This window comes from Canis lupus, chromosome 2 (assembly GCF_048164855.1).
Source record: "Canis lupus baileyi chromosome 2, mCanLup2.hap1, whole genome shotgun sequence".
Lineage (NCBI taxonomy): Eukaryota > Metazoa > Chordata > Mammalia > Carnivora > Canidae > Canis > Canis lupus.
The window spans coordinates 33,558,903-33,582,798 of record NC_132839.1 but is presented as its reverse complement, the minus strand read 5'-3'; the positions used below and the strand labels follow the sequence as shown (position 1 = coordinate 33,582,798).

Genomic DNA, 23,896 nt, shown 5'->3' with positions numbered 1-23,896 from the left:
CCCCGAAAAAAGGATTTTTAGAAACATCTAATCCTTCATGCTACAGGCCATGAAAAGTCCCCATCACTCTTAGACCTGGTCAATGTCACTACTATGGGAACATTCCCACAGCCCCAACCCCAAGTTACACTGCACAGAACATGTGTTCCACAACAGGACAAGGACGGAGAGCCTGGCCGCAATAGGGCATGCCCAAGAAAGCCCTTGGAGTGAATGGAACAAGCATGCCAGTGCAATATTCCTAGGTCTAATGGAGCTTCTTCAATATTTCCTGAAAAAAGATCACACCATAAATATTTGAGCATCTGAACCATGCTGAATCTCATTAACTGTTTCATATAATTCACATATGTTCAAAATAAGGTTAAACTTCAGGGCACTTGAGTGACTCAGTCAGACATCCAGCTCTAGATTTTAACTCAGTCATGATCTCAGGGTTGTGAGCTTGAGCCCTACATCGGGCTCCGCGCTCAGTGCAGTCAAGCTTGTCCCAGCTTGCTCTCTCTCAAATAAATAAGTAAATAAAAAATATATTTTTTTAAATAATAAGGTTAAACTTCAACTCATACATCTTCTAACCAGTACTGCAATGTTCCATGACAAACATGATTAAAGTCTAGCTAGTCATAAGAATTATTTTGGCATATCATTTAAATTTCAAAATATATCCTTAAGAAAACACACATTTGTGAAAAAAGTTGTTCCGAATTTAATGTACCAGATTAAAATTGCAGAGGCTGTTACTGTACCTCTAACTCTTGTTTGTCAAATATAGCCTTCACTGGAGATGGCTGGGTGGCTGAGGCTAGTAACTGCTGCAAGAGGATCATTGGAGGCTGTGGCCCCTCAGGAGACATGTCCCCAAGGTCAGGGGATGCAGCTGCTCCATCATCTGAATTTAAAAACAAAATATGCATACATTATAATTTCAACTCCTAACATCTCTTTACCATTAAAGATAATGCACTGAACGTGTCAAATCGAGTATGAGCTCTACCTCTTAAAGCACTGGGCCATCAAAATCTTCAAGGCTCAGATATCAAAAACTACTCTTTTAAAGAATTTTCCACTCCCTGGTTCTTTGGTATCTCCTTTATTAGTTCATCTGTCTCTTTAGAGACCTCAGAGACAACAACAACAACAAAGCTACTCCCTGATTTTTGCCTTTGGTCTAGTTCTTCTACCTTCTCTTTCTTGATGCATACTCACTGCTTTAGAAACCCTCCTTCCACTTCTATGGACACTCTCAAGTTTGTATGTTTAGCCCTGGCTTTTCCTACTAACTTTTGTTCAGAACATAAATTGACACCAATCCCAAATATGTTGTGTGGTAAAATCTTTTCGCCTATTTTAATCTGAGTAGCTTTGGGTAAGCTTTAGCACTTCCTGTTTGCCCCAGGCCCACTGAGTCCCATTGCCTTGAGCCCACTCATCATTTGAGTTTGCTGGTTGGCTAGTGACAACTTCAACTAACCCTCTTGATCAGGAGCCGGAAAATCTTTCTCTTGAAGGGACAAAGAGTAAACACTTCCACCTGACCAGCCCCATGTCTATCACAGCTACTCAACTCTGCCACTGAAGAGTACGATGACATGTAAACAAGTGGGCATGGCTGTGTTTCCATAAAGTATATAAAAACAGGTGGCCATGGTAACCTGTCAAGCCCTGCTCTACACAGCTCTGTCTGGAGCCCCTACTCTGTCCCAAGCATGTAACCCTGATTCAGTCCCATCCAGAACTACTCACCAGAGTGACCAAAGAATAACCAACCAAATTCCTTGGGCTCTGGTTTCCTGATTTTTTACAACTGCGGCTTACCTTTAAGGTCTCTATCTTACAGAATAAATCTGTACTTTAATTAGATTTACCTTATACTCACATTAAAATTAAATTCACAATACACTCTTAAGATTAAGAAACAAAACAAGACATATCACACTCCACTGGACTTTCTAATTTTTGTCAAAGGCACTCCCCTCTGCCCTCCCTGTAACTCAAGCTTGAAACGTCAGCCATCTTTGACTTTTCACTGGTTTCCCATGCACTTATCATCAAAAAACACTACACCATCACATTATCTCTTGGAACCTTCTTTCCATTTTTCATGCCTTCCCCCAGAAGACACCTTATCCCTTGACACAAAAACAATTTTCTCATCTCCATGGCCTTTCTTTTTCAAATACTTCCTATACCACACTAGTAGATTTATCATCCTGAATTATCAGTCTTTATCATGTGAATCCCCACTACAGTCCTAAATTAGCCTTAAGTTTCACCCTGGGATTCAAGGCATTATATCACATGAATTCAGGTGATCTCTCCAGCTTTTGCCTCACGTTCATCAATAAACCTGAGCTCCTTGAAAGGGAAGCACTTCAACACTCACTGATATGTCTGTGTCCCTACTGTCTCTTCCACCAGGATGGAGCTTCCTCATCACACTGCACCTAGTGCTTGCCACACCCTTCAGAAGCTGCTCTCCCCAGCCCTCAGCCATCAGAGTCCCCACGACACCCGTGGAAGTGCAATTACACATTCCACAGTGCACTGGCATCATACCCTGCACAGAGCCATCTGCATTCATTTCCTCTTCTCACTCTGACCCCACAGAGTTTGGAACCATAAGTAGATTATCCTGTTCCCCATAATACTTTAGCATGTCCTTTAATAGTAGATAATCAAAAACATATTTCATAATTTGGGGTTTTGTTCCTACTTAAAATGATATAAGGTTATTCTAGAAAACTGGAATAATATAGAGAAGTATAAGAAAATAAAGTCAGCTGAAAATAAAGGGGGAATCTATGGTATATCTACAAAGAGATATACAAAGCAATGTGCTTTTTTATTTTATCATGTTCATGTTTCCATGGCAATGAACATATATATGTATCATCACTGTGAATGGTGTCAAGGTATTCCACTATGTGGATACACCATCCAATAATGGGCATTTAGGTGTCCCTAGTTTTCAACCTAAAAGCAATACCAACAAAGAAGCCATAATGAGCAGTTTTAAACACATATCTTCATGCCTTTTAATGTGATAAATTTCCAGAAGATAACTCATATGTTTTTTGGGTTTTTTTTTTAATTTTTATTCATTTGTGATAGTCACACAGAGAGAGAGAGAGAGGCAGAGACACAGGCAGAGGGAGAAGCAGGCTCCATGCACCGGGAGCCCGACATGGGATTCGATCCCGGGTCTCCAGGATCGCGCCCTGGACCAAAGGCAGGCGCCAAACCACTGCGCCACCCAGGGATCCCGATAACTCATATGTTAATGGAGAGATACAGATATAGATATGTGTGTATATGCATTTTAAAGTGTAACATTTCCTCAAATGCCCATTATATAGTTGTACCAACTTAGATTCCCACTAGCAATGTGTTAAAGCAGTACTACTTTATACATGTATAAACTACCTGAAGGCCTTATTAAAATGCAAACTCTGATTTCTTAGGTCTGGGGTACAGCGTAAGAGTCTGCGTGTCTAATATGCTCCTATGTGCCATCAATGCTGCTGGTCCATGAGCCACACTTTAAATAACGATGCAGGAGAGCACTGTTTTTTTTTTCCCTCCCTTTTACCAGATGTCATCAATCTTTTGTACTAGAAGACAATGACACTGCCATTTACACCCTGTTGATTATTGGTCAGGTTGCATATCTCATACATTTAGAAGCCATCTGTTTCCCCTTTTATGGACTACTTATTCAAGTCTTTTATCCCTTTTATGAACTACTTATTCAAGTCTTTTATCTGTTTTCTATGGGAGTACCTGCCTTCCTTTCAGATCTATAAGAGCTTCCTTAAAAAGATACCTGTGTGAGCAGCTATGACATCCTGAACAGCTGGCTGAGACAAGATTTGCCTGAGCTGGTCCTGGTGGGAAAGCAGTGCACGGCCCGCCTTCAGGATGTAGAGTTTTAACTGCTGGCACCTCAGCAGGTCCAGATCTACTTGTCCTGTGGGAGAAAAGGACTTAGCGAAAATGACACATCCTGCTTGGGTTCTTCTCACCAGCTGTCCAGCTTTGGGGAAGATATTTTGTTCTCTGCACCACAGTGCCATGGCTGCAAAGTGGCATAAACAATGCCTGGTTCTGTGGGAAACAGCTGGCCATGCCAAATACTGTCAGTAATGAAGGACTTGTCTTTTCCAGTGCTATGACTAAGTGCTTCTAGATAAGCATCCTCTACCTCCCCCAGGTCTTTCCCTTTTCCTGCTCCCCACGCAACTACTTTGATGGGTTGGGGTGAAAATTAAATGGTTTAACAGATCTGTTAGGTATTAGCATAATCAAATGTTTCCCACATTGCTGAAATTTCAACCAGATACCTACATTTCAAACAAAATAGTTCCACATTTTCTTGCCAGAACTTCTCCAAGACAATTTTGTTGGACACTCACAACATATGGTTCTCTAACTCAACAAGATCATAGCACTCCCTGAGGCCTTATCTAAAAAAATGACTGCAGAGGTGCCTGACAGCCAATTGAGGAGGAAACTAAGATAGCTGCCACAAAGGTGTACGCAGACTACAAGCACAGCAGGACTACAGTTGTATAACAGTGTTCCAAGGCAGGACATGTTTGTTGGAGGCCACAGAAGGCAGTATAGCAATGTAAGATGGAAGAGGATAGAGGAGGATAGGTGGCTTTCAGGCATCCAGCCTAACTGCCTGACAGATAAGTTTATTCACTGTGATGGGGAATGGGAACTAAGGGACAAGGTTAGTGGAATTCTGAACATGCTACAATGTACATGCATGTAGCCCTCCAGTCAGATATGTGAACTGGATATCTAGAGTTAAAGGTGATTGCTATCATACATACTGCGGCAGCAATCACAGGAATAGGGAGAGATAGATGAGAAACTCAGTAAGAGTGAGCATGAACCTGAAGTTATGGAGAAAATCATAAGAATTTCCAATGTGCAAAGAATAATCAGGGAGAACTCTCAAAGAACATGCAAGGGGCAGTGTAAGGAAAATTAAGGGAGCAGTATTCCAGACCAAAGGAAGGAAGGCTTTCAGCAGAGGTGACCTTGGTCTTAGCCCAATGTCGACAGATATGAAGCAAGGCAGGTTCAAACATACAGGCCTTACTGGGTCTGGCAGAGAAGAGGCCAAGAGCCAGAATGCTAAAGGGCCATGGCTGGAGGGCTAACAGAGAGGGAAAGAGAACACAGATTCCTCTCAAAAGCCTGTTCAGAATAAATGCCAGCACTGGAGAACAGGCATGGGGAGAAGTCTGGGGTTCTTCAGGAGCCACTCCCACCATGGTGTCATTCTTTGTATTATACACTCTTATCACCATGCTCAAGGTTTCATGCCCACTGTAACTTAGCAAATGGTCAATCCACTGGAACCCAAAGACTTTGGCAATGACAGGAACTTGCTCTGACAAAATGCAAAACATTGTCCAGGCAATGCCAGGTAAGACTGTACCTAATTCATCACGAAGCACCATGTACTGACCTGCAAAACCCTGTTTAGGTGATTTTTTTACTTTATGCTTTTCTAATTTGCTTCCGGCGAGGTTTACCAATTGAGCCCAGACAGACAGCATGGGCTCTGTGAAGGGCAGGTTGATGACGCTGAATGCCACGGCAGGTAGCTAAAGCAAGAACACAGAAACCATCAAAGACTGTCCGATGAAATGAACAAATGAAATGTTCTAAAAATTATCATAACCATGAATCTTAATTCTGAAATTATCACACATATCCGTAAGTCTTCTTACATCCGAGAATAATCATTTTAAATGATGACATCAAGGCAAAACAGAGACATACATATGTGAACATAACCTAAATTAATTTGTTTCTTTAACAACTTGTCAACAATAATTATGTCAGGGCATAATTCTCAGGCATTTTCTATGCATTTCAAATTTTCTACAACATGTATATTCATTTCTGTAATAATCAAAAACAGTATTTTACAGAAAGATACAGCCTGATTACACTTAGATCACATCAAAGTAATATAAATCACTCACTTTCCCTATATATCCCTGATAAATTTAAGATGACAATAGCTGCTACATAAATCACGTCACTCAACACAATTAATAAGCATTTTCTACATGAAGAAAAGTCATTTTTTAAGGAATTACTTTTAAATTTCTTTAAAAGTTGAGTTTTTCAATAAAAAAAACTTCAAAATTTTAAAATAATTAAAACTAAAAACATACTTAGAAGTACCTTCTATGTTGCTAATGCCCTTTTATGTCTTTGGGGCTAAAATAAGACATGAACTACTAATCCATGTAACACCATGAGACAGGCCCTATTTATCACCATGGCACAAAACAAATTAAGAAAAGATAGATGGCTTTCCTCAGGTTGCATAGCCTCCTAGATGGTAGACATGAACTATGAAAATCAAGTTCATTCCAGCACTGATGTTAGAACCCAGATCTAGTATAAAACTCCTCTGCCTCGGGATTCCTGGGTGGCTCAGTGGTTTAGCACCTGCCTTTGGCCAGGGGCATGGCCCTGGAGTCCCAGGATCAAGTGCCAAATGGGCTCCCTGCAGGGAGCCTGCTTCTCCTTCTGCCTATGTCTCTGCCTCTCTCTGTGTCTCCCATGAATAATAAAATCTTAAAAAAAAAAAAAAAAACCTCCTCTGCCTTATTATCAAGTAACTGAACACAAGTTCACTTACTGGTTTCAGCTGATTCAACGGGCAAACACGACACATCCGCATGTCTGAGAATTGTACAGTGATTCTGCCCTTCGGAGTTATGCGAGTTACTGTGCCTTCTCCAAACTCATCATGCATGACTTGTCCCCCCAGCCGTAGGCGACCATCGATGCCTCCAATCACAGCCAGGACTGCCATGAGGCCCCCAACCTCAGGGTTTTCAGAGTCAGGTAAGTAGTCCTCTAACAGGGCCTAATGCAGACAGACAGCTGGGTTGAAGAAGAGAGCCCAGGGAGCTGCCTGTTTCTTACACATTTACAGCTAAGCCATTTTTATACTAGTTTCTTCAATAGTTATTTCCACTTGAATATGTTTTAAAATATCTTTAAACAAAATACATATCAACTTAGAGAGATAATTTAAAAGTTAAATCAACATTTGACAGAGAAAAGTTAGCAGTTCTGAAAAGTGGCACCCACCCCCTCTGATGGCTTTCCTGTGCAGCTGCGGGTGACCGAGTGGAGCTGAGAGTTGATGTACTTGTTGATGAGTCCATTCCACTGGCCCAGGGAGTGAAGTGTGCGCAGCAGTGCCACCACCTCTTCTGCCAGGGTGCTGCTATGGGTGGCAGTCAGAGAGGCCTGTGGGCGTGCCCTCCGCCGCCTCAGAGTAGATTCTGAAAGAGAAGTATGAGAGAGGAGCTACATGGTGCCCTGTTCACTTCATCAGTTCACACAAATAAGGAGAGCTGCCCACCTCTGAGGAATGGGATATCTGAAGAACAGGTGGTAAGTAAGCTGCCCAGGAAACCAAACAGCTTTTCCACAAGGCACTTCATATCCCTTGCCCTTTCAGTCTTGTCCCATGATGGAAGCACTGCTTGCAGTAAATGCACAGCTAAGATCTGATAAAAGGCAATTTAAAATGGCAAACATTAAAGAAAACCACTATCTGTGATTTTAGATTAAGAAATAACAGATTTTTCTTTTATTTTTTTGTTCCTATAATGCAATAAATTATGAGAAAATTCAGATATTCATTTTTCTAAAATTAGATGATTATAGCCAAGTTAATTAAAAATATAGATTATCAGGATTTTTTTTAAAAAACCTTTATTACAGATGCAGATATTTATTGAATTAAAAAATAATTATTTTCAGCTTAATTCTTCTAAAGACAATTATACTACAACTTCTATGAAGCACCTAAGAGCAGCTGGCAGGATTTATCACTTCAAAGAAAAAAAAAGTCAAGTACAGTTTAGTGACTTAATTTAAAATAATCAAAAACTTCAGCCTCTTACACTAGAAAATCTACATTGGGTTGGTCCTAGTCCTTCTCTGCACTCATTATTGAGTACAGGCACCTAATTATAATGACTGGGAGGACTGGTATCTTGATGCCACCTCTTAAGGGGGTCCTACAGTCCCAAAATTCACACTGAGCAGGATGAGCCCAGCAGTACAATTACCTGCCGTTGTAGTGAGGCGGCGGTGAAAGGTGCGTGTCCCTCCACAACCTTCATAAGCAGGGCAATCCACTGTGGGGAGCTGAGGGCAGCACACATGTGTGGTGTAAGTGCAATGCTCCGCACGAAGCCCAGCGTGCACCAGCTCCGGTGCTGCTCCCGGCATACCAGCCTGTTTGGGGAAGCTGCCAGAATGAAACAAACTAGCTTGGCACCAAATTTCTAGAAATAAACACTCTGTACAATCTACACTTTTAATTTACCTACCATGTTATTTTCAAAAACAACCTAACTTCACAAATATCTTACCATGTCACTCAAAGTGAGAGCAGTGGGAGAATAGCTCAAGGAGCATTTTACAACACTTTTAAAACCTTTATAGTAACTCAAACCAGTTAAAGCATTTCAGGTACTTATTATTTCTAGACAATAAGAAAATGACTCAATATTCAAATAGTAATTATTAAGAGTGAATCTTGTATATTTTTTATAACCTCATATGTGTTTTAAATATCTCCCATGATCTTGTTTACATTTCATCTGCACCGTACATTTCCAATCCAAGTTTAAGAAGTCTGCATTAATAGAACAAGACAAGGGAGGTTTTTGTGAGGCTTATCCAATTTGATGCAACTGACCCTCTCTGCTTCTCCTGGCTTCCAGGTCTCTGCTCATGGTCACCCTGGGTTTCCACTCTTTCCTGGCAGAGGCCCACCTGCCAGGGCTCAGCTTTCCTGCTCTCCAGGCTCCCAGGGGCACCTCCTTCAGACACATGTAAATGCCTGTGCTCAGTCACACAAACACATTAACTTTCATACAGTCACACCCTACCACAATCACACACACTCATTCTCATAGTCACTGATAAATTCACACACAATCACTCATAATTACTCATAAACAGATACACCCAGCTACTCACACACATTCACACTGCCACTTCATACTCAAACCTGTAGCCACTCAAATACCCAGTCTTACTCAGAAAAAAAACTCTCACACTTACACCCAGATTCAGTCACATACTCACAAGCACTCTCACACTTACACACACACTGGTTCCTCCCACTTTATCAATTCATTCTCCTCACACGTACCCATTCACATACAAACATTTCAGTGGGTTGAACTGTATCCCCCAGAATTCATGTTCACCCAAAACCTCAGAATTTGGCCTTATTTGGAAATAAACTCTTTGTAGATATACTTAAGGATTGAGAGGACATTATACTGAATCAGAGTGGACATTAAATCCAATTAAAGTCTCTATAAGAGGCAGAAAAGGACACAGAGACACAAGTCAGCCCTTTGTGTGAAAATGAGGCAGACTGTAAAGTGCTTTAGCCTCAAGCTAAGACACCTTGCAGCTACCAGAAGCTGGAAGAGACAAGAAAGGATCCTCTCTTGAAGTCTCTGAAGGGAACACAGTTCTGCTGACACCTTGATTTTGGACTTCTGGTCTCCAAAACTCTGAGGTTCTATAATTCTGTTATGCGCTGAACAGTGTCCTCCTGCTCACAAAACCAGTATGTTGAAGTCCTAAACCCCCATATCTCAGAATGTGACTTATTTGGAAATGAGGCCATGGAAGATGTAATTTGTTTAGAAGAGGTTGAACTAGATAAGGGGGGGAGGTCCCCCTAATCCAATTATGACTGGTGTCCTTATTAAAAGGTGAGATTTGGTGACAGATAAGACACATAGGTGAAGATGAAGGCAGTAATCTACAACAAAGGAATGCCAGAGATTGCCAGCAAACTATCAGAAGTTAGGGGAAAAGCCTAGAACAGGTCTTTCCCTCACAGCTCTCAGAAGGAAACAGCCAGTTGACACCTTGATCTTGAACTTCTAGCCTCTCGAACATGGAGAAAAAAATTTAGGCCACCCAGGTGTACGATACTTTGATGTGGCACCCCAAGCAAACTAACCAAATTTGCAGTAAGTTGTTATAGAAGGCCTAGGACTCTAGTACACATGCACACTCACCCCCATGGACACACCCACTTACATACACAGACACACACAAACACACACACACACACACACACACACAAATTCATAGTCCCAGGACTCTGTAGGCAAGCCCACAACTATTCATTGCATACATGTTTTGTCCGTCGTTCCACTTTCCACTAACATTCGCAGAAGCCCACACAGGGTCTTGGTGGCCTCACTCTGCATGACTTCAGCATGGACTCCAGCAGAGAGACAAAGAGTTTGCAATAAATTAACAGTACTGGTAAGCATCATTGCAGTAGGATGAATGTTCCTTTCAATTTGTTCAGCTTCTGGAAAAAAGTATCAAAATTAAGAACCTATACTCCCAAATAGAACTGGAAAATGTCCCTGCATGTAATTTAAGAGATTTTAATAACACAGTCTTTTAAGGAATTTCATATCACAATTGTTACAGTGGAAAGGAAAGTGGCTTTTTACAAGAAAAGATGGGATTCAGGATGCACTAAACACCCTAATTGTCTCTACCTTCCTCAAGCAAAATAACCCTTCTAAATTAGAGTTTAGTATTTTAAAAACAATCTCTGCATATAGGTCAGAAACACACAGTTTCAAATATTTATTCTTTAGAAAGACAGCTTATCAAATGTCAGAAGCTGGGATCCCTGGGTGGCTCAGCAGTTTAGCTCCTGCCTTCAGCCCAGGGTGTGATCTTGGAGTCCCAGGATCGGGCTCCCCGCATGGAGCCTGCTTCTCCCTCTGCCTGTGTCTCTGCCTCTCTCTGTCTCTCATGAATAAATAAATATTTAAAAAAAAAAAAAACCCACACACAAATGTCAGAAGCTGCCCGCTGACAAGGTAACTATGCCCTGGATAAAGATGGAAGTGCCTGAGCCAGGGAGGGGAACCAGAGGCTCATGTGTCCACAGCATTGACTTGGAGGCACAGAACAGCTAAGCCACAGTTCTTTCACTTAGCTCTGCTCAGGCCCTGACTTCCCTGAGTGAAAACAAAGCCAGTCCTGACCATATTATGTGTGACTCTAGGTTTCACATGTTACTCCCAACAGCCCAAAAAAGCAGGCATCACCTGTTCACATCAGAGGGGACCTAGACCCCCACAAGTGACATGGACTGAGCAGAGCCTTTTCCACTCTCCACACCATCCATTCTCTACTGAGCTCAGCCTCTCCTGACCATACAAATGACTTCCAAAGTCCAGCACCTGAGCCCCAGGAATCAGCCCTGGTTTCCTGAGACCAGCCATGGGAAGCTTCATTCATACAAGGTCTGTTGGACACATCTAAAAATGTCATGATGTCCTCCTCCCACAACCTTGGATTTCCTTAGATAGGATTTAACTGGGTTCACTCCAAATTCTCACCTCTAGTTTCTTTAAGGCAAGACAGTACTAACTCCACACTACTTCTAGTCCACCAGGCGCTGGCTCACTATCTCATACACAGGTTCTGAGCCAACCAACAAGGTCCACCAGAGGTAAAGACATAGCAAGCACTGCATTACCAAACCCTTCTGACTGTCCCCAAAGGGAGTAAGAGAGTCAAATCCAGCTAGATTGCCAGTTATAAGAGGCATGCTTTTAACTCCTGCATCAGAATCACCTGGGGCTTATTTACACTGAAACTTCAGGGGCAAGTCCAAAACTACAGACCACTGTCTGTAGCTGAGTCTGACACTGTTCTCATTCCCAGATGAAAAGGATGGCCAGCTGCCATTAGCATACAGCTTGCCAGGTTGCCCCCAGACTAAACAGCCCCAAGGTACCGACCAGAGTCATCCTCTGTGTCCGAGTCCTCTGCTGAGGGCTGTGTGGAGGCCGGCAGCTCTGCCAACTTGAGGTCATACTTCCCCTCCTTCCCCATCCTGTAGGAGTTGGTGCTGCCCGTGTCCCACTGGACCCTGATCCATCCGTCCTCACCCAGTTCACCAATCACACGGCCAAGACCAGGAGGAGGTCCATCCTGAGGAAGCCAAAACAAAGATTAGTTAAGAATGCATATCACAGGTGGGGGATGGGGGCATTGAGGGGAGCACTTGATGGGATGAGCACTGGGTGTTATTCTATATGTTGGCAAATTGAACACCAATAAAAAATAAATTTATTTAAAAAAAAAGAAAGAAAAAAAGAAGGCATATGCCTGTTCTGTCACACAAACAAAGACTGTAAGGACTGCTATGTCACTGTGTACAGACTTTGTGCCACAGACTGCTCCAAACCTACTCGCAACATGCACAGCTCTCATCATTACCTTAAATCAAACATCAGGAAATAACTTGCTTATTATGCTCCTTTACCAAGAGTTAAGCAGGGAAAAAACATCGTCTCAATCAGCATTCTCCCTAAGCCAATGCAGAGATAAGGCTTTCCAGCCTAGTCCTGGTGTCCTATTCCTTGGCTCCCTTGATCCCCCATAGGGCTTCGAAACACCAGAAACCTGAAACAATTACTTGCATCTCATCAGGAACCTAGCTAGAATGGAAACTCCATCTCTCACTTCTATGAGTAAAAGCTGTTTTTAGGATACTACTATTGCAGGACACTATGAGTCAAAGCTGTTTTTAGGATGCTGCTACCTGTTCCAGAACACTTCTGAGATGATTCTGATGAGGCCCATGCTTAAAAATGAGGTTGAGAAAACCTAAAGATGACAAGAGTACTACCACACTGCAGGAAGGCGAGCTCTTTCCTTAGCTAGTGACTAAAGTAATGACACAGGCACTAGCCCCCATGATCTCTACCTTGTGAGACCTAACAGAAGCTTAGGAAAGATGTGCTATGAGGAGAAACAGAAATGGCCACTGCCCAACTAGCACACCTGAAACTACAAGGCTGGGGCACTTAATGGGCACATAGCCATCAGTTCCCAGAAGGAACACCTGGGTCCTCACAGCTTTCAGAACATTGTTACTAAGATGAGGTTTGATCTCTCCTGCTTATTCTTGCTCCTGCTCTGGGCTGCCCCTCAAATTGAGCCCAAGCCAAGGAATTTTCTGAAAACAGCCACCACCCTTTGAAGACTTGATTCTGCTCGAGGTTCCCCTACAGCCACTGTCAATCTCTGCTTGTTTTGACCTAATTCACCTGCCCAGAAACTAACTATATCACGAACTACATCCTCTGTCAACTGCACAGGCCCTAAGTTAAGGTAGTTATTTATTCCAATTTCCACTCTCTAACAGCATGCAAGTAAAGTAAAGACTAATGTGTGGCTAATGTGTTTAAAATCAAATCTGAGTACCTGATCACCCCATTTCCAATCAACACCTCTCATGACCCTGGTTCCAATCTTCATCATGGCGGCCAGTTCTGGCCCTGAAACTGGAAGCTGCACAGGAGCCATTTCCTTCCTTGTCTCTTCCAAAACTGTAGCAGAAGCTCCTCGGGCAGAAGCATTCATATCCTCTTCAACATTATCACAACTAGGACCTATCAGATCATCAAATGCAACAGCTGAGCTAGTAAGTAGTTACAATTTCCTAATCTTAATACACTTATTCAAAACTTAGTAAGTACTGATGATGACAGTTTTAAAGAACCTATAGTGTATACTGTAGTACTTTATCAATATAATAAATACCATGAAAGATTTATTAATGGGAATTTAAAAATGTAAAAGAACCAAGCATATAAATACGTATCAGAAGATATAAAAGATATAAAACAGAGACATTTACTCTACTTCTAGTAATTATGCTCCCCTCTCCAAAAAAAAAAGCAAAATGATTAAGTTAGAAAAACACTCATCATATATTTTTATTAGAATATAAAAACAAAATATAACCACCTGTCTGTTGAACAATGAGAAACTTACCAACTTTAATTATAGTACCACAAAGAAAAGAGCTAAGAATAGCAGGTCTGATACTGCCATCCTTAGGAAAGACTGCTTGCAAGGCAGTCCTTAACTGGCCTCTGGAAACTTGGATTTCAGAAGGGCTCCTCCTACCATTCCCTAATGGACAAGAGGCCTCACAGTGCCTAAACTGTTTGTACAATGTGGTTTCTGCTGAAATTTGCTTCTTTCTCTGGGTCTAGAACTTGAGTTATGTGCCAGGCAGAGGTGCCTACTTGACCTGCCCCAGTGCAAACTCTAGGCGCAGAGTCTCTCATGAACTTCCCAGGTAGACATTTCACCCATGTAGTCATTTTCTCTGCTGAGAGAATCAAGTTCATCCTGTATGACTCCAGTAGCAGAGGACTTAGGTCAGTTTCTCCCAGACTTTTCCCATGTGCTTCTTCCCTTCACTGATTTTGGTTTCTAGTCTTTCACTGCAATCAATCTTAGGCCTCAGTATGACTGCTGAGGCCTCCTCACAAATCACTGAAGCTGGGAGTGGTCTTAGGGACCCTGGCACAGGGATGGCAGCAATAGGATTCTCTAGAACAACTCTAACTTGCTGAAATATTGCAAAAGCCCTGTTTAGTAAAAGGAAGAATAAAGGGGTGGAGCATGATGAATATTTGGTTCCTGATTGCTGTGAAATCATCCACAAGTATAAAACAGAAGTTGAGCTATGAGCTGCAAGAAGTAAAATTTATGAATGGATTTTAAAATAGTCTATTTAACCCCAAGAGTCAGCATGCTAGATCCCCTGGCTGCTTTTTGCCTTGCTGGCTAACGTGAGGGGGTAAAAAAGCACAGCCCTAGTAACTCCTCCAGTTTTTGTTCATTCTTCCAAATGGGAGGAAAAGGTGCCCAAACATTCCCAAAGGTGGCTTGGGTGGGTGAAAATGTACAAAGTGCATGATCCTCTCTCAATCAAAAGGGAGAAAAAAGGCTTGTCAGTTCCCAGGGCTGGAGTAAAGCTTTGGATAAGGTAAAGCTTTTCCCCAGCTTTACTGAGGCAAAAAAATTCTTTTCTTCAGCCCAACTCTTTGGAGCCTCAGTGAGGCCCCAAGAGGGCCAGGGTTGCATTCCAGCTAGGATCTCCTCTGGCAGCTATAATGTTAACCCTGTAAATGCCAAATTTATTGCAAAGTGTTCGAATACATTTGCAATAAGAAAAAAAAAAAGGGATCTTTTTTTAAGTGGTTTTGTATTTTATGGCTCTTGTATCTGGATGCATACATAAAATTAATATAAAATTGTATATGCTTATAATTTCTTATATGAAAGAAAAAAATCATCCTGATCAAGGAAAGTGGTAAATATAAATATGTATTCATGATATACAACTCCTTTGCTTTCTGCAGCCAGTAGGCAGGTTCAAATTTAAACTCTAAACAGGGATCCCTGGGTGGCGCAGCGGTTTAGCGCCTGCCTTTGGCCCAGGGCGCGATCCTGGAGACCCGGGATCAAATCCCACATTGGGCTCCCAGTGCATGGAGCCTGCTTCTCCCTCTGCCTGTGTCTCTGCCTCTCTCTCTCTCTCTCACTGTGTGCCTATCATAAATAAATTAAAAATTTTTAAAAATAAAATAAAATAAACTCTAAACAAAAGCTCCCATAATTAATGATTTGTGCTATGACTTTTACCTCTCTGGAAAAAAAGGAGATGACATAAAAATAGAGTCAATTTCTAGATGGAAATTTCTAGATTTTTTCCTAAAGCATTTTAAATCAGTAATGAGGTCTTAAGAAACCAGATGCCTGACTCAGAGGCTGATTGTTTTCTAGCCTGATGCATATTTTTGAACAGGTCATGTGGACACAAAGATTGACGAGATCAAAGAGCTTAGGAAAGCCTTGCTTTTTACTTGGATTGGAACACTGGCCTTACAGTATCTCAGATTTCAGGATACTCAATCTTCTCAAAGGTACATGGAACATTTTCCAGGATAGACCACATGCTAGACCATAAAATAAATCTCAATAAATCAAAATATACTATAATCATACAAATTACATTCTCTAACAGAATGAAACTAGAAACTAGTAACAAGGAAAACTAGAAATTTCACAAGTATATGGAAATTAAATTACATACACTTAACTGCCCAAAGGAAAAAAAATCATGAGAAATTTAAAAATACTTTTGAGACAAATTAAAAAAAAAGCACAACATACCAAAACGTATGGGATGCAGAAAAAGCAGTGCTAAGATGGAAATTTTTGTCTATCAATGCATACATTAAAAAAAGAAGAAAAATCTCAAATTAGTAACTTGACTCTACACTTGGAGACACTAGAAAAATAAGAATACAGCAAACCCAAATTCAGTAGATAGAAGGAAATAATAAAGACTAGAACAGAGATTGGGAATTTATATATATATTTTTTTTAATTTTATTTATTTATGATAGTCACACAGAGAGAGAGAGAGAGAGGGGCAGAGACACAGGCAGAGGGAGAAGCAGGCTCCATGCACCGGGAGCCCGACGTGGGATTCGATCCCGGGTCTTCAGGATCGCGCCCTGGGCCAAAGGCAGGCGCCAAACCGCTGCGCCACCCAGGGATCCCCGAGATTGGGAATTTAAAAAAATAAAACAGAATCAATAAAACCAAAAGTTGGTTTTTTGGAAAATATCAACAAAATTGACAAACTTTTAGGTTGATTAAACAAAGAAAAAAAGATGACAAAAAATAAAACAGAAATGAAACCAGGGACTCTACTACTGATTCTACAGAAATAAAAAGAACTCTAAAAGAGTATTATGAACAATTATACACCAACAAATTAGCCAACCTAGATGAAATGGATAAATTCCTAGGAACCACAGATTATCTGAATTGACTCAAGAAGAAATATAAAACGTGAATAGACCTATAACAAATAAAAATACTGAATCAATTATCAAACCTCTCAACAAAGAAAAACCCAGAACCAGATGGCTTAACTGGTAAATGCTACCAAACATTCAAAGAAAAATTAATACCAATTCTCTAATTCTTCTAAAAATAGAAAAGGAAGCAACACTTTCTAACTCACTCTTTGAGGCCTGATAACAATACAACTATAAAATACTACTCAAAGAAATGAAAGAAGACCTAAATAAATATAAAGCCATCCCAAGTTCATGGAAAGGAAGACTTAATATTTGTTAAAATAGCAATACTCACCCAACGCAATCTATATATTCAATACAACCTCTAGAAAGTCCCAACAGCTACTGTTTACAGACATGAGAAAGCCAGCCCTGAAATTCATATAGAAATCCTAAGGACCCAAAAGAGCCAAAATAATCTTGAGAAAAAAAACAAAGTTGGAAAACTCACTTTTTGATATCAAAACTTACCACAAAGCTAGTGTTCACAACAATGTGGTACTGGCATAATGACATACAGACCAACAAGATAGAGTCTAGAAATAAACCAAAATATTTATAATCAAATCATTTTTGACAAGGGGGCCAAGACCTTGGGGAAAAAAAGTCTTTTCAACAAATGGTACTAGGACGACTAGATAACCAAAACAAATAAAAGGAGTCCTTACCTCACACCATATTAAAAATTGCCTAGAAATAGACTAAAGACCTAAATATAAGAACTAAGACTATAAAATTTTTAAAAAGAAAACACAGTGAGTAATCCTCATGACCTGGGTTTGGCAATGGTTTCTTGAACATAACATCAAAAGCACAAGCAACAAAAGAAAAACAGATAAGCTGGACTTCATCAATATTTAAGGCTTCTGTGCATCAATGTAAAACAAAATACAACCCATAGAAGGGGAGGAAGTATCTTCAAATCATTTAATTGATAATGGTCTAGTATCCAGAATATATAAAGCACTCCTACAACTCAATAACACAAATAACCTAATTTAAAAATGAGCAAATGTTCTGAATAGTTCTCCAAGAGGGCAGCCCTGGTGGCCCAGCGGTTTAGCGCCACCTTCAGCCCAGGTGTGATCCTGGAGTCCCGGGATTGAGTCCCACACTGGGCTTCTTGCATGGAGCCTGCTTCTCCCTCTGCCGCCTGTGTCTTTGCCTCTCTGCCTCTCTGTGTCATGAATAGATAAATAAAATCTTAAAAAAAAAAAAAAAAGTTCTCCAAGAAAGACAAATGGCTAACAAGCACGTATAAAGATGTTTAAGGCCTTATATTAGCAAAATGTAAATCAAACCACAATGAGATACCACTTCACATCAACTGGGATGGACTCAATTCCTGCCTCCCCACCTCTCAAAAGGAAAATAACTGGTGTTGGTGAGGATGTAGAAAAACTGGAAACCTCTTCCATTGCTGGGGGGAATGGAAAATGGAATGCTATGGCAAAGACTGGGGGTTTAGCAACCAAAAGTAGGGATTACCATATGACCCTGCACTTCCACTCCTAGATATAGAACAAAAGAATTAGAAATAGGTGATCAAACAAAAACTTGTACATAAATGCTCCTAGCAGCACTATTCACAATGGACAGATACAAGTCAAATGTCCAACCATGGATGAAAGGAAAATAAATTGTAGTATATTCACACAATATAATATTTTTTAGCCATAAAAAGGAATGAAGTACTGACACATGCTAAGTGAAATATGCCAGATACAAAAAGCTAAAAATTGGATTTCATTTATATTAAATAACCAGAATAAGGAAATCCACAGAGATAAAGCAGATTTGTTGTTGCCAAAAGCTGAGCGAGTGGGAAATCAGGAATCATCACTAACTGGGTGTGGCTTTCTATTTGAGGTGACAAAAAAGTTACAGAACTAGATAATGGCATGCTTATACAACATTGTAGATGTGCTTAATGCTACTGAATGATAAACTTAAAAGTTGTTAAGAGGGTAAGTTTTATGTCACTCTTATTTTGAAATTATAAAGAAAGAAGACATGAAGGCAAAATCTTGACATTTTCATAAATCACTTAAAGCAGTGCCAACCTACCAATAAGCCGAAGTGCTGTCTGTGTGAGGGCGAGCATGCCTGAGTTCAACAGGAGGTTCAGGTTGTTTGCTCCATGCTGCAGGGTGAGCATGCTGAGCATCACCAGGAGAAAGCGAGCTTGTGGGGTTGTCCCCAGACTTGGTCCTGATGGATTCTCATTGGTAATGGTTTGTAGGGGGACAGGCTGGATACCTAAAAAGCATGGACACTCACATAAATTTCTTGTGTGTGGATATAAAAACATATATGATGCAGAAAGTAGTAGCAATTTTTTAAAATTTCTGTTTTTCAGTGTATTTCCAAAAAGCATGGACATCAGGCAGCTAGCTATGCACTGCTTTGCAATAATCCTACCACCATCAATCCACATATACCCATTTTTAGTTGTCTGCAAAACTTATCACACTGCTCCTCTGAATAGCCTTGGTGGCTTATTCATTTCAAATACAACAGTCATATTTCACTTCTCTTCCACAAGACCAATGCTAGCATTTCTCTGCAGGTACTTAAACTACCCAAGAAATTAAGTATTAATATAGGATACAAACTTTAGGGCTTATGGCATCAGTGATACACAAGAAGATTATGTCCTCTGTTGAATTTTGAAAGTTTTGTTTAAAATTTCAGAAAGCTTAAAGCACCTTAATTATTCTCATGTACCTAGAAACAAGTAATACGCTACATATTAACTGAACTGAATTTAAATAAAAGTTTTTTTAAAAAAGATTATTATTCTTCTTTGTCTCTCTGTGTCTGTCATGAATAATTAAAATCTTAAAAAAATTATTATTCTAATGTACAAAGTTATTAGTCTTCTCAAAGAGCAAAAATCAGCATTTGAGAGTTTCTACAACTTATAATTAAGAGCCAAACTGTAAAATAATGCTAATGTGATCACTGACATCACTTCAACAGCATTCTTAATACAGCCTTTTAAGAAGATGTTTTTTTTTAACTCACCAAGCTCTTTAAATTTGGCATTTGCATCCATCAAAACATTTCGAATATTCTGAACAGCCCAAGCATATAGCTTGCCAAAAGTTACTTCCAGTAGCATCCGATTAAAAGGTGGGATCAAATCCACATCCTTTAAGCAATCTGTAAGAGGTTCCCTTTCAAAGAAAGATAGAGAATATTACTTAGAATATTGCCAGATTTTTAACTTGAATAGAAAAAATGCTTTGTTGCCACAATTTCCCTTAATTAATAAAAAAAATGTTCTGAAGTTTTACCCTATGTCAATCCCCTCAGGAATAAGTCTTTGCCATCCACAGAACATAGCATACTGCACAGATGGAAGTAGGAAATTTTTGGTTGCCAGTTTTAAAATTGTATCTATCCCTTCCAGACGAACTTCTGCTCTCTCCAACTGCAAAATATCAATGTATACAGTTAAGTGTTGTGTGTGTTATCATATGCAGAAAAGAATGTTCTTAGAAAATTTTACCTGTTTTAATAGGCACTTTCTCATTTTTTCCACATCTACTGGCTCCTCTTTAAGGGCAAACTCAGCAATTGTACTGAGGAGTGCAGACTGTGGATAAAGACCTTGAACATTCTGCTTCAACCATTTGTATTTGTGCACACCTGTAACTGTACTCAACAGTGGTTGCCATTTATCCTGACAAAGGAAAACCATTTTCACCATTAGTTTGCTTATTAATATTAACTTGTACTCTAAAACACTTACTCAAATAAAATACAAATACATAGAAGTAGGTTAAAATTAGTAAAATACTTTATATTAAAACGTAATGTATGGCAAAAATAACTATGCCATAAATAGGCTTATAAATGAATTTATAATCTCTATATTTACTTAGTTTGGAATAGACAAAGTTAAATTACCACTCATATTAATAGCCTAAGACCAGGACAGCTTCTGGAGCAAAAAGTACATTCAATGAATGAATGGTAAATGAATAATGATACAATGTACCTCTAAATGTAAAAGGAAACACTTTTCCAGCTATCAGTCTGACCAGGACACCATAAATCAAGTGTGTTCGGTGTGACTGGGGCTGTCATCTATACTTTCAGTAACATGCTACACTCTCTATGAAGAATAAAGTGACAATACTTGTGGGTTCCTTTGTAGGTGCTTTGTTTTTATTTAGCCAGCCTCAAAATCATAGTAAATGCTTTACCTTAGGAGATTTAATTGTAATGGGTCTTTTGTCCACACTTATAGGACTGTGAGGCAAAATGCAAGCTTCTTCTAAATCACTTTCTTCATTTCCAATTTTTTCTTCATCATCAGTAGATTCTGGCTTCTTAGGAACTATGATTAAAAACATCATTAATTATAAAATCATTTAAACATAATTTTAAATTACGATATATTAAATCTGCATAAAGTTAAAGCACCTGAATATTTTACTAAAACAAATATGCAAATATCACTGTCAACTGAAAAGCTAGTAAAAATTATCATTATTTTCACATGACATTCAATAATAATATTGTCATTTCACATCATGAACAGAAAGACAGTAAGAGTGCTATGATAGGGCAGATCCTACGGAAAGGGAAGCCCAGAATCAGCAAACATTTGCTTAAAGAGCCAGATGGTGAATATTTTAGTCTTTGCAGGCCAGTCTATTGCAAATACTCAATCCTGCTGTTGCAGAATGAAAAGCAGCTAATTTTAATCATGGATGCAGGAATTTAAACTTCATATAATTTCCATTTATTAAACTTATTATTCTTTTGATTTAAAAAAAATTTAAAATGCAAAACTAGTCTTAGCTCACGGGCAATAGACAGCAAGCAGCAGGCTGCATTTTTCCTCAGACCATAGCTGGCCCACTCTGAACCAGGCAATGACTTCTATCATCACTGTGCAAGTGAATTAACTAGATGTCTTTTACTATGTCAGTCTCTTTAATTAGGGAAATTTCTATTGACTTTGCAATGTGATATGTGCTGTTGCTTCCATATTTTTACTCCCTTTTAAGAATTTTAGTCTATTTCTTCTCAGCATATAATAAACAATGTAATTAATAATATACCTGGGCAGTAAAACACTTAACACAGCAGGTCTAGGTTGCCCAAACCCTACAAATTCCCAAGACTGTCCCTTCAGCACTTGGCCAGCTCCTATGAACTGATGTTCTGCCTGATAAGAGTTTCTGTATACCTGAGGTCTGGGGCCATATGACCACACAGTTTATGCTAACAATGGGACATATGGTTATTATCTGTTTACACTGTGGAGACTTGAGTCTTAAGTAACTAAGAGCAACCATGCAGGCCCATATGTCTATGTGACTGATCCCAATAATAATCCTGAACATCAAGGCTCAGGCGAGCATCCCTGACTGACAGCCCTTCATACATGTGGTCTCTCACTGCTGAGAGAATTAAGCATGGTTCTGTACAGCTCCACTAGAAGCTTAGGCCCAGTTTCCTTTGGATTTCTCTCAATGCACCTTTCCTTTTACTAATTCTAACTTGTATCCTTACAAAGTAATAAACCATAACTATGAGTATAACAGCTCTTCTGAGTCCTATTGAGCCATATATCAGTGAATCATCAAATTTAAGGGTGCTCTTGGTGGCCCTAATACAGCACCAGCAATATTAATCATTTATAAGTTACTTAAATTTCTTAAAAAAAAAAAAAACCTTCAAACATAACACAACTAAATATTTAAACCCAAAACAAGAAACTTTAAGAGGTAACAATGTGGGCTCAGAATCTGTGGAGGTGAGAGCCGGGTGGTGAGGGCATCATCTTCCCTCACGCTGCAATGGCAGTCTCCTAAGCCTGTGCCTCTGCTCCAAAGATCTCAGAAGCATTCCTACCATGATCTCCTGACCTGGAGCATCTCTCAGATTCAGGCAATTGTTGTGGCTTAACAGTTTGCTCAAGAACAATCAATTCAGGATGGCTTCTAACACAAGCTAATCTTTCATGACATCATTGCTCATGTGCATCAAAAACTCAGTAATTTAAAAAAACTAATTAATATTGTTTAATAAGCTGATCTGTGAATAAATCAGTATAATTCATAAGAATATAATCAGAAATTTCCGGGATGCCTGGTGGCTCAGCAGTTGAGCATCTGCCTTCAGCTCAGGGTGTGATCCCAGGATCTGGGATCAAGTCCCTCATCAGGCTCCCTACAAGAAGCCTGCTTCTCCCACTGCCTGTGTCTCTGCCTCTCTCTCTGTGTGTCTCTCATGAATAAATAAATATTTTTAAAAAAAGAAAAAAATAAAAAAATAAAAAAATAAAAAAAGAAAAAAAGTTTCTGTAGACATATTTATAATCAACCAAATTCCAAGTATTTTATGTACTTTTATTCAAATTCTGGTCATTTAAGGCAAAAAATCTTTTCCATATCCCAGCAACTACATATCTGCTTCCTGAAAATATTAGTAACTCCTCTTCTAGCTACTTTTATAACAATTCTCCATGTATCGGAATACTCAATACTTCCAAAGAAAAACATTTCTTTACAAGAATGGCAGTATTAACTGAAAAATTAAACACTGCCATATATTTCATTTACCAGGACAAGTGATAAAAAAAAGAATACTTCCTTTTCCCCATCAATTTAACAAAGCTTATAGCATTTACCTTTTTCAGTATCAATTTACTAGTTACCAAATCATAACACCCTCAATCTTAGCATCATTATCTGATATTGGAAAAATAAGCAGTATCTGTTATATTTTTTAAATGCTTTACCTTTTTCTTTTTTTTTTTTTTTAAGATTTTATTTATTTATTCATGAGAGAGAGAGAGAAAGAGGCAGAGACACAGGCAGAGGGAGGAGCAGGCTCCATGCAGGGAGCCTGACACAGGACTCGATCCCGGGACTCCAGGACCACCCTGGGCCAAAGACAGGTGCTGAACCGCTGAGCCACCCAGGGATCCCCAGGATCTGTATATTTAATCATAAATACACATAACAAATATGATGGCAGTCATGAAAATCCACATGTACTGACCAGTAGCGAATAGCTTCACTCAAATCACAGACTCAGTTGTATGGCAGAAAAGCACACACTTTGAC

At 39.6% G+C, this 23,896-nt stretch overlaps 1 protein-coding gene across 10 annotated transcripts in view; it reads right to left on the bottom strand.

The window, feature by feature from the left end:
* HERC2 (HECT and RLD domain containing E3 ubiquitin protein ligase 2) overlaps positions 1 to 23,896 on the bottom strand; it is a 243,305-nt gene that overhangs the window by 104,810 nt on the left and 114,599 nt on the right. For 9 of the 10 annotated variants that reach the window (XM_072795339.1, XM_072795295.1, XM_072795331.1 and 6 more), the window contains 15 exons: positions 21,020 to 21,153; positions 20,320 to 20,493; positions 20,105 to 20,241; positions 19,833 to 19,984; positions 18,873 to 19,064; positions 13,339 to 13,526; positions 11,868 to 12,060; positions 10,229 to 10,411; positions 8,127 to 8,308; positions 7,412 to 7,559; positions 7,135 to 7,331; positions 6,677 to 6,907; positions 5,486 to 5,624; positions 3,827 to 3,970; positions 750 to 892 (listed from right to left, as the gene is read on the bottom strand). In XM_072795339.1, coding sequence (XP_072651440.1) covers positions 750 to 892; positions 3,827 to 3,970; positions 5,486 to 5,624; positions 6,677 to 6,907; positions 7,135 to 7,331; positions 7,412 to 7,559; positions 8,127 to 8,308; positions 10,229 to 10,411; positions 11,868 to 12,060; positions 13,339 to 13,526; positions 18,873 to 19,064; positions 19,833 to 19,984; positions 20,105 to 20,241; positions 20,320 to 20,493; positions 21,020 to 21,153 — 2,537 coding nt within the window. The remainder of the gene's footprint in view (positions 1 to 749; positions 893 to 3,826; positions 3,971 to 5,485; positions 5,625 to 6,676; positions 6,908 to 7,134; positions 7,332 to 7,411; positions 7,560 to 8,126; positions 8,309 to 10,228; positions 10,412 to 11,867; positions 12,061 to 13,338; positions 13,527 to 18,872; positions 19,065 to 19,832; positions 19,985 to 20,104; positions 20,242 to 20,319; positions 20,494 to 21,019; positions 21,154 to 23,896) is intronic. The other variant, XM_072795287.1, reaches the window with a different exon arrangement.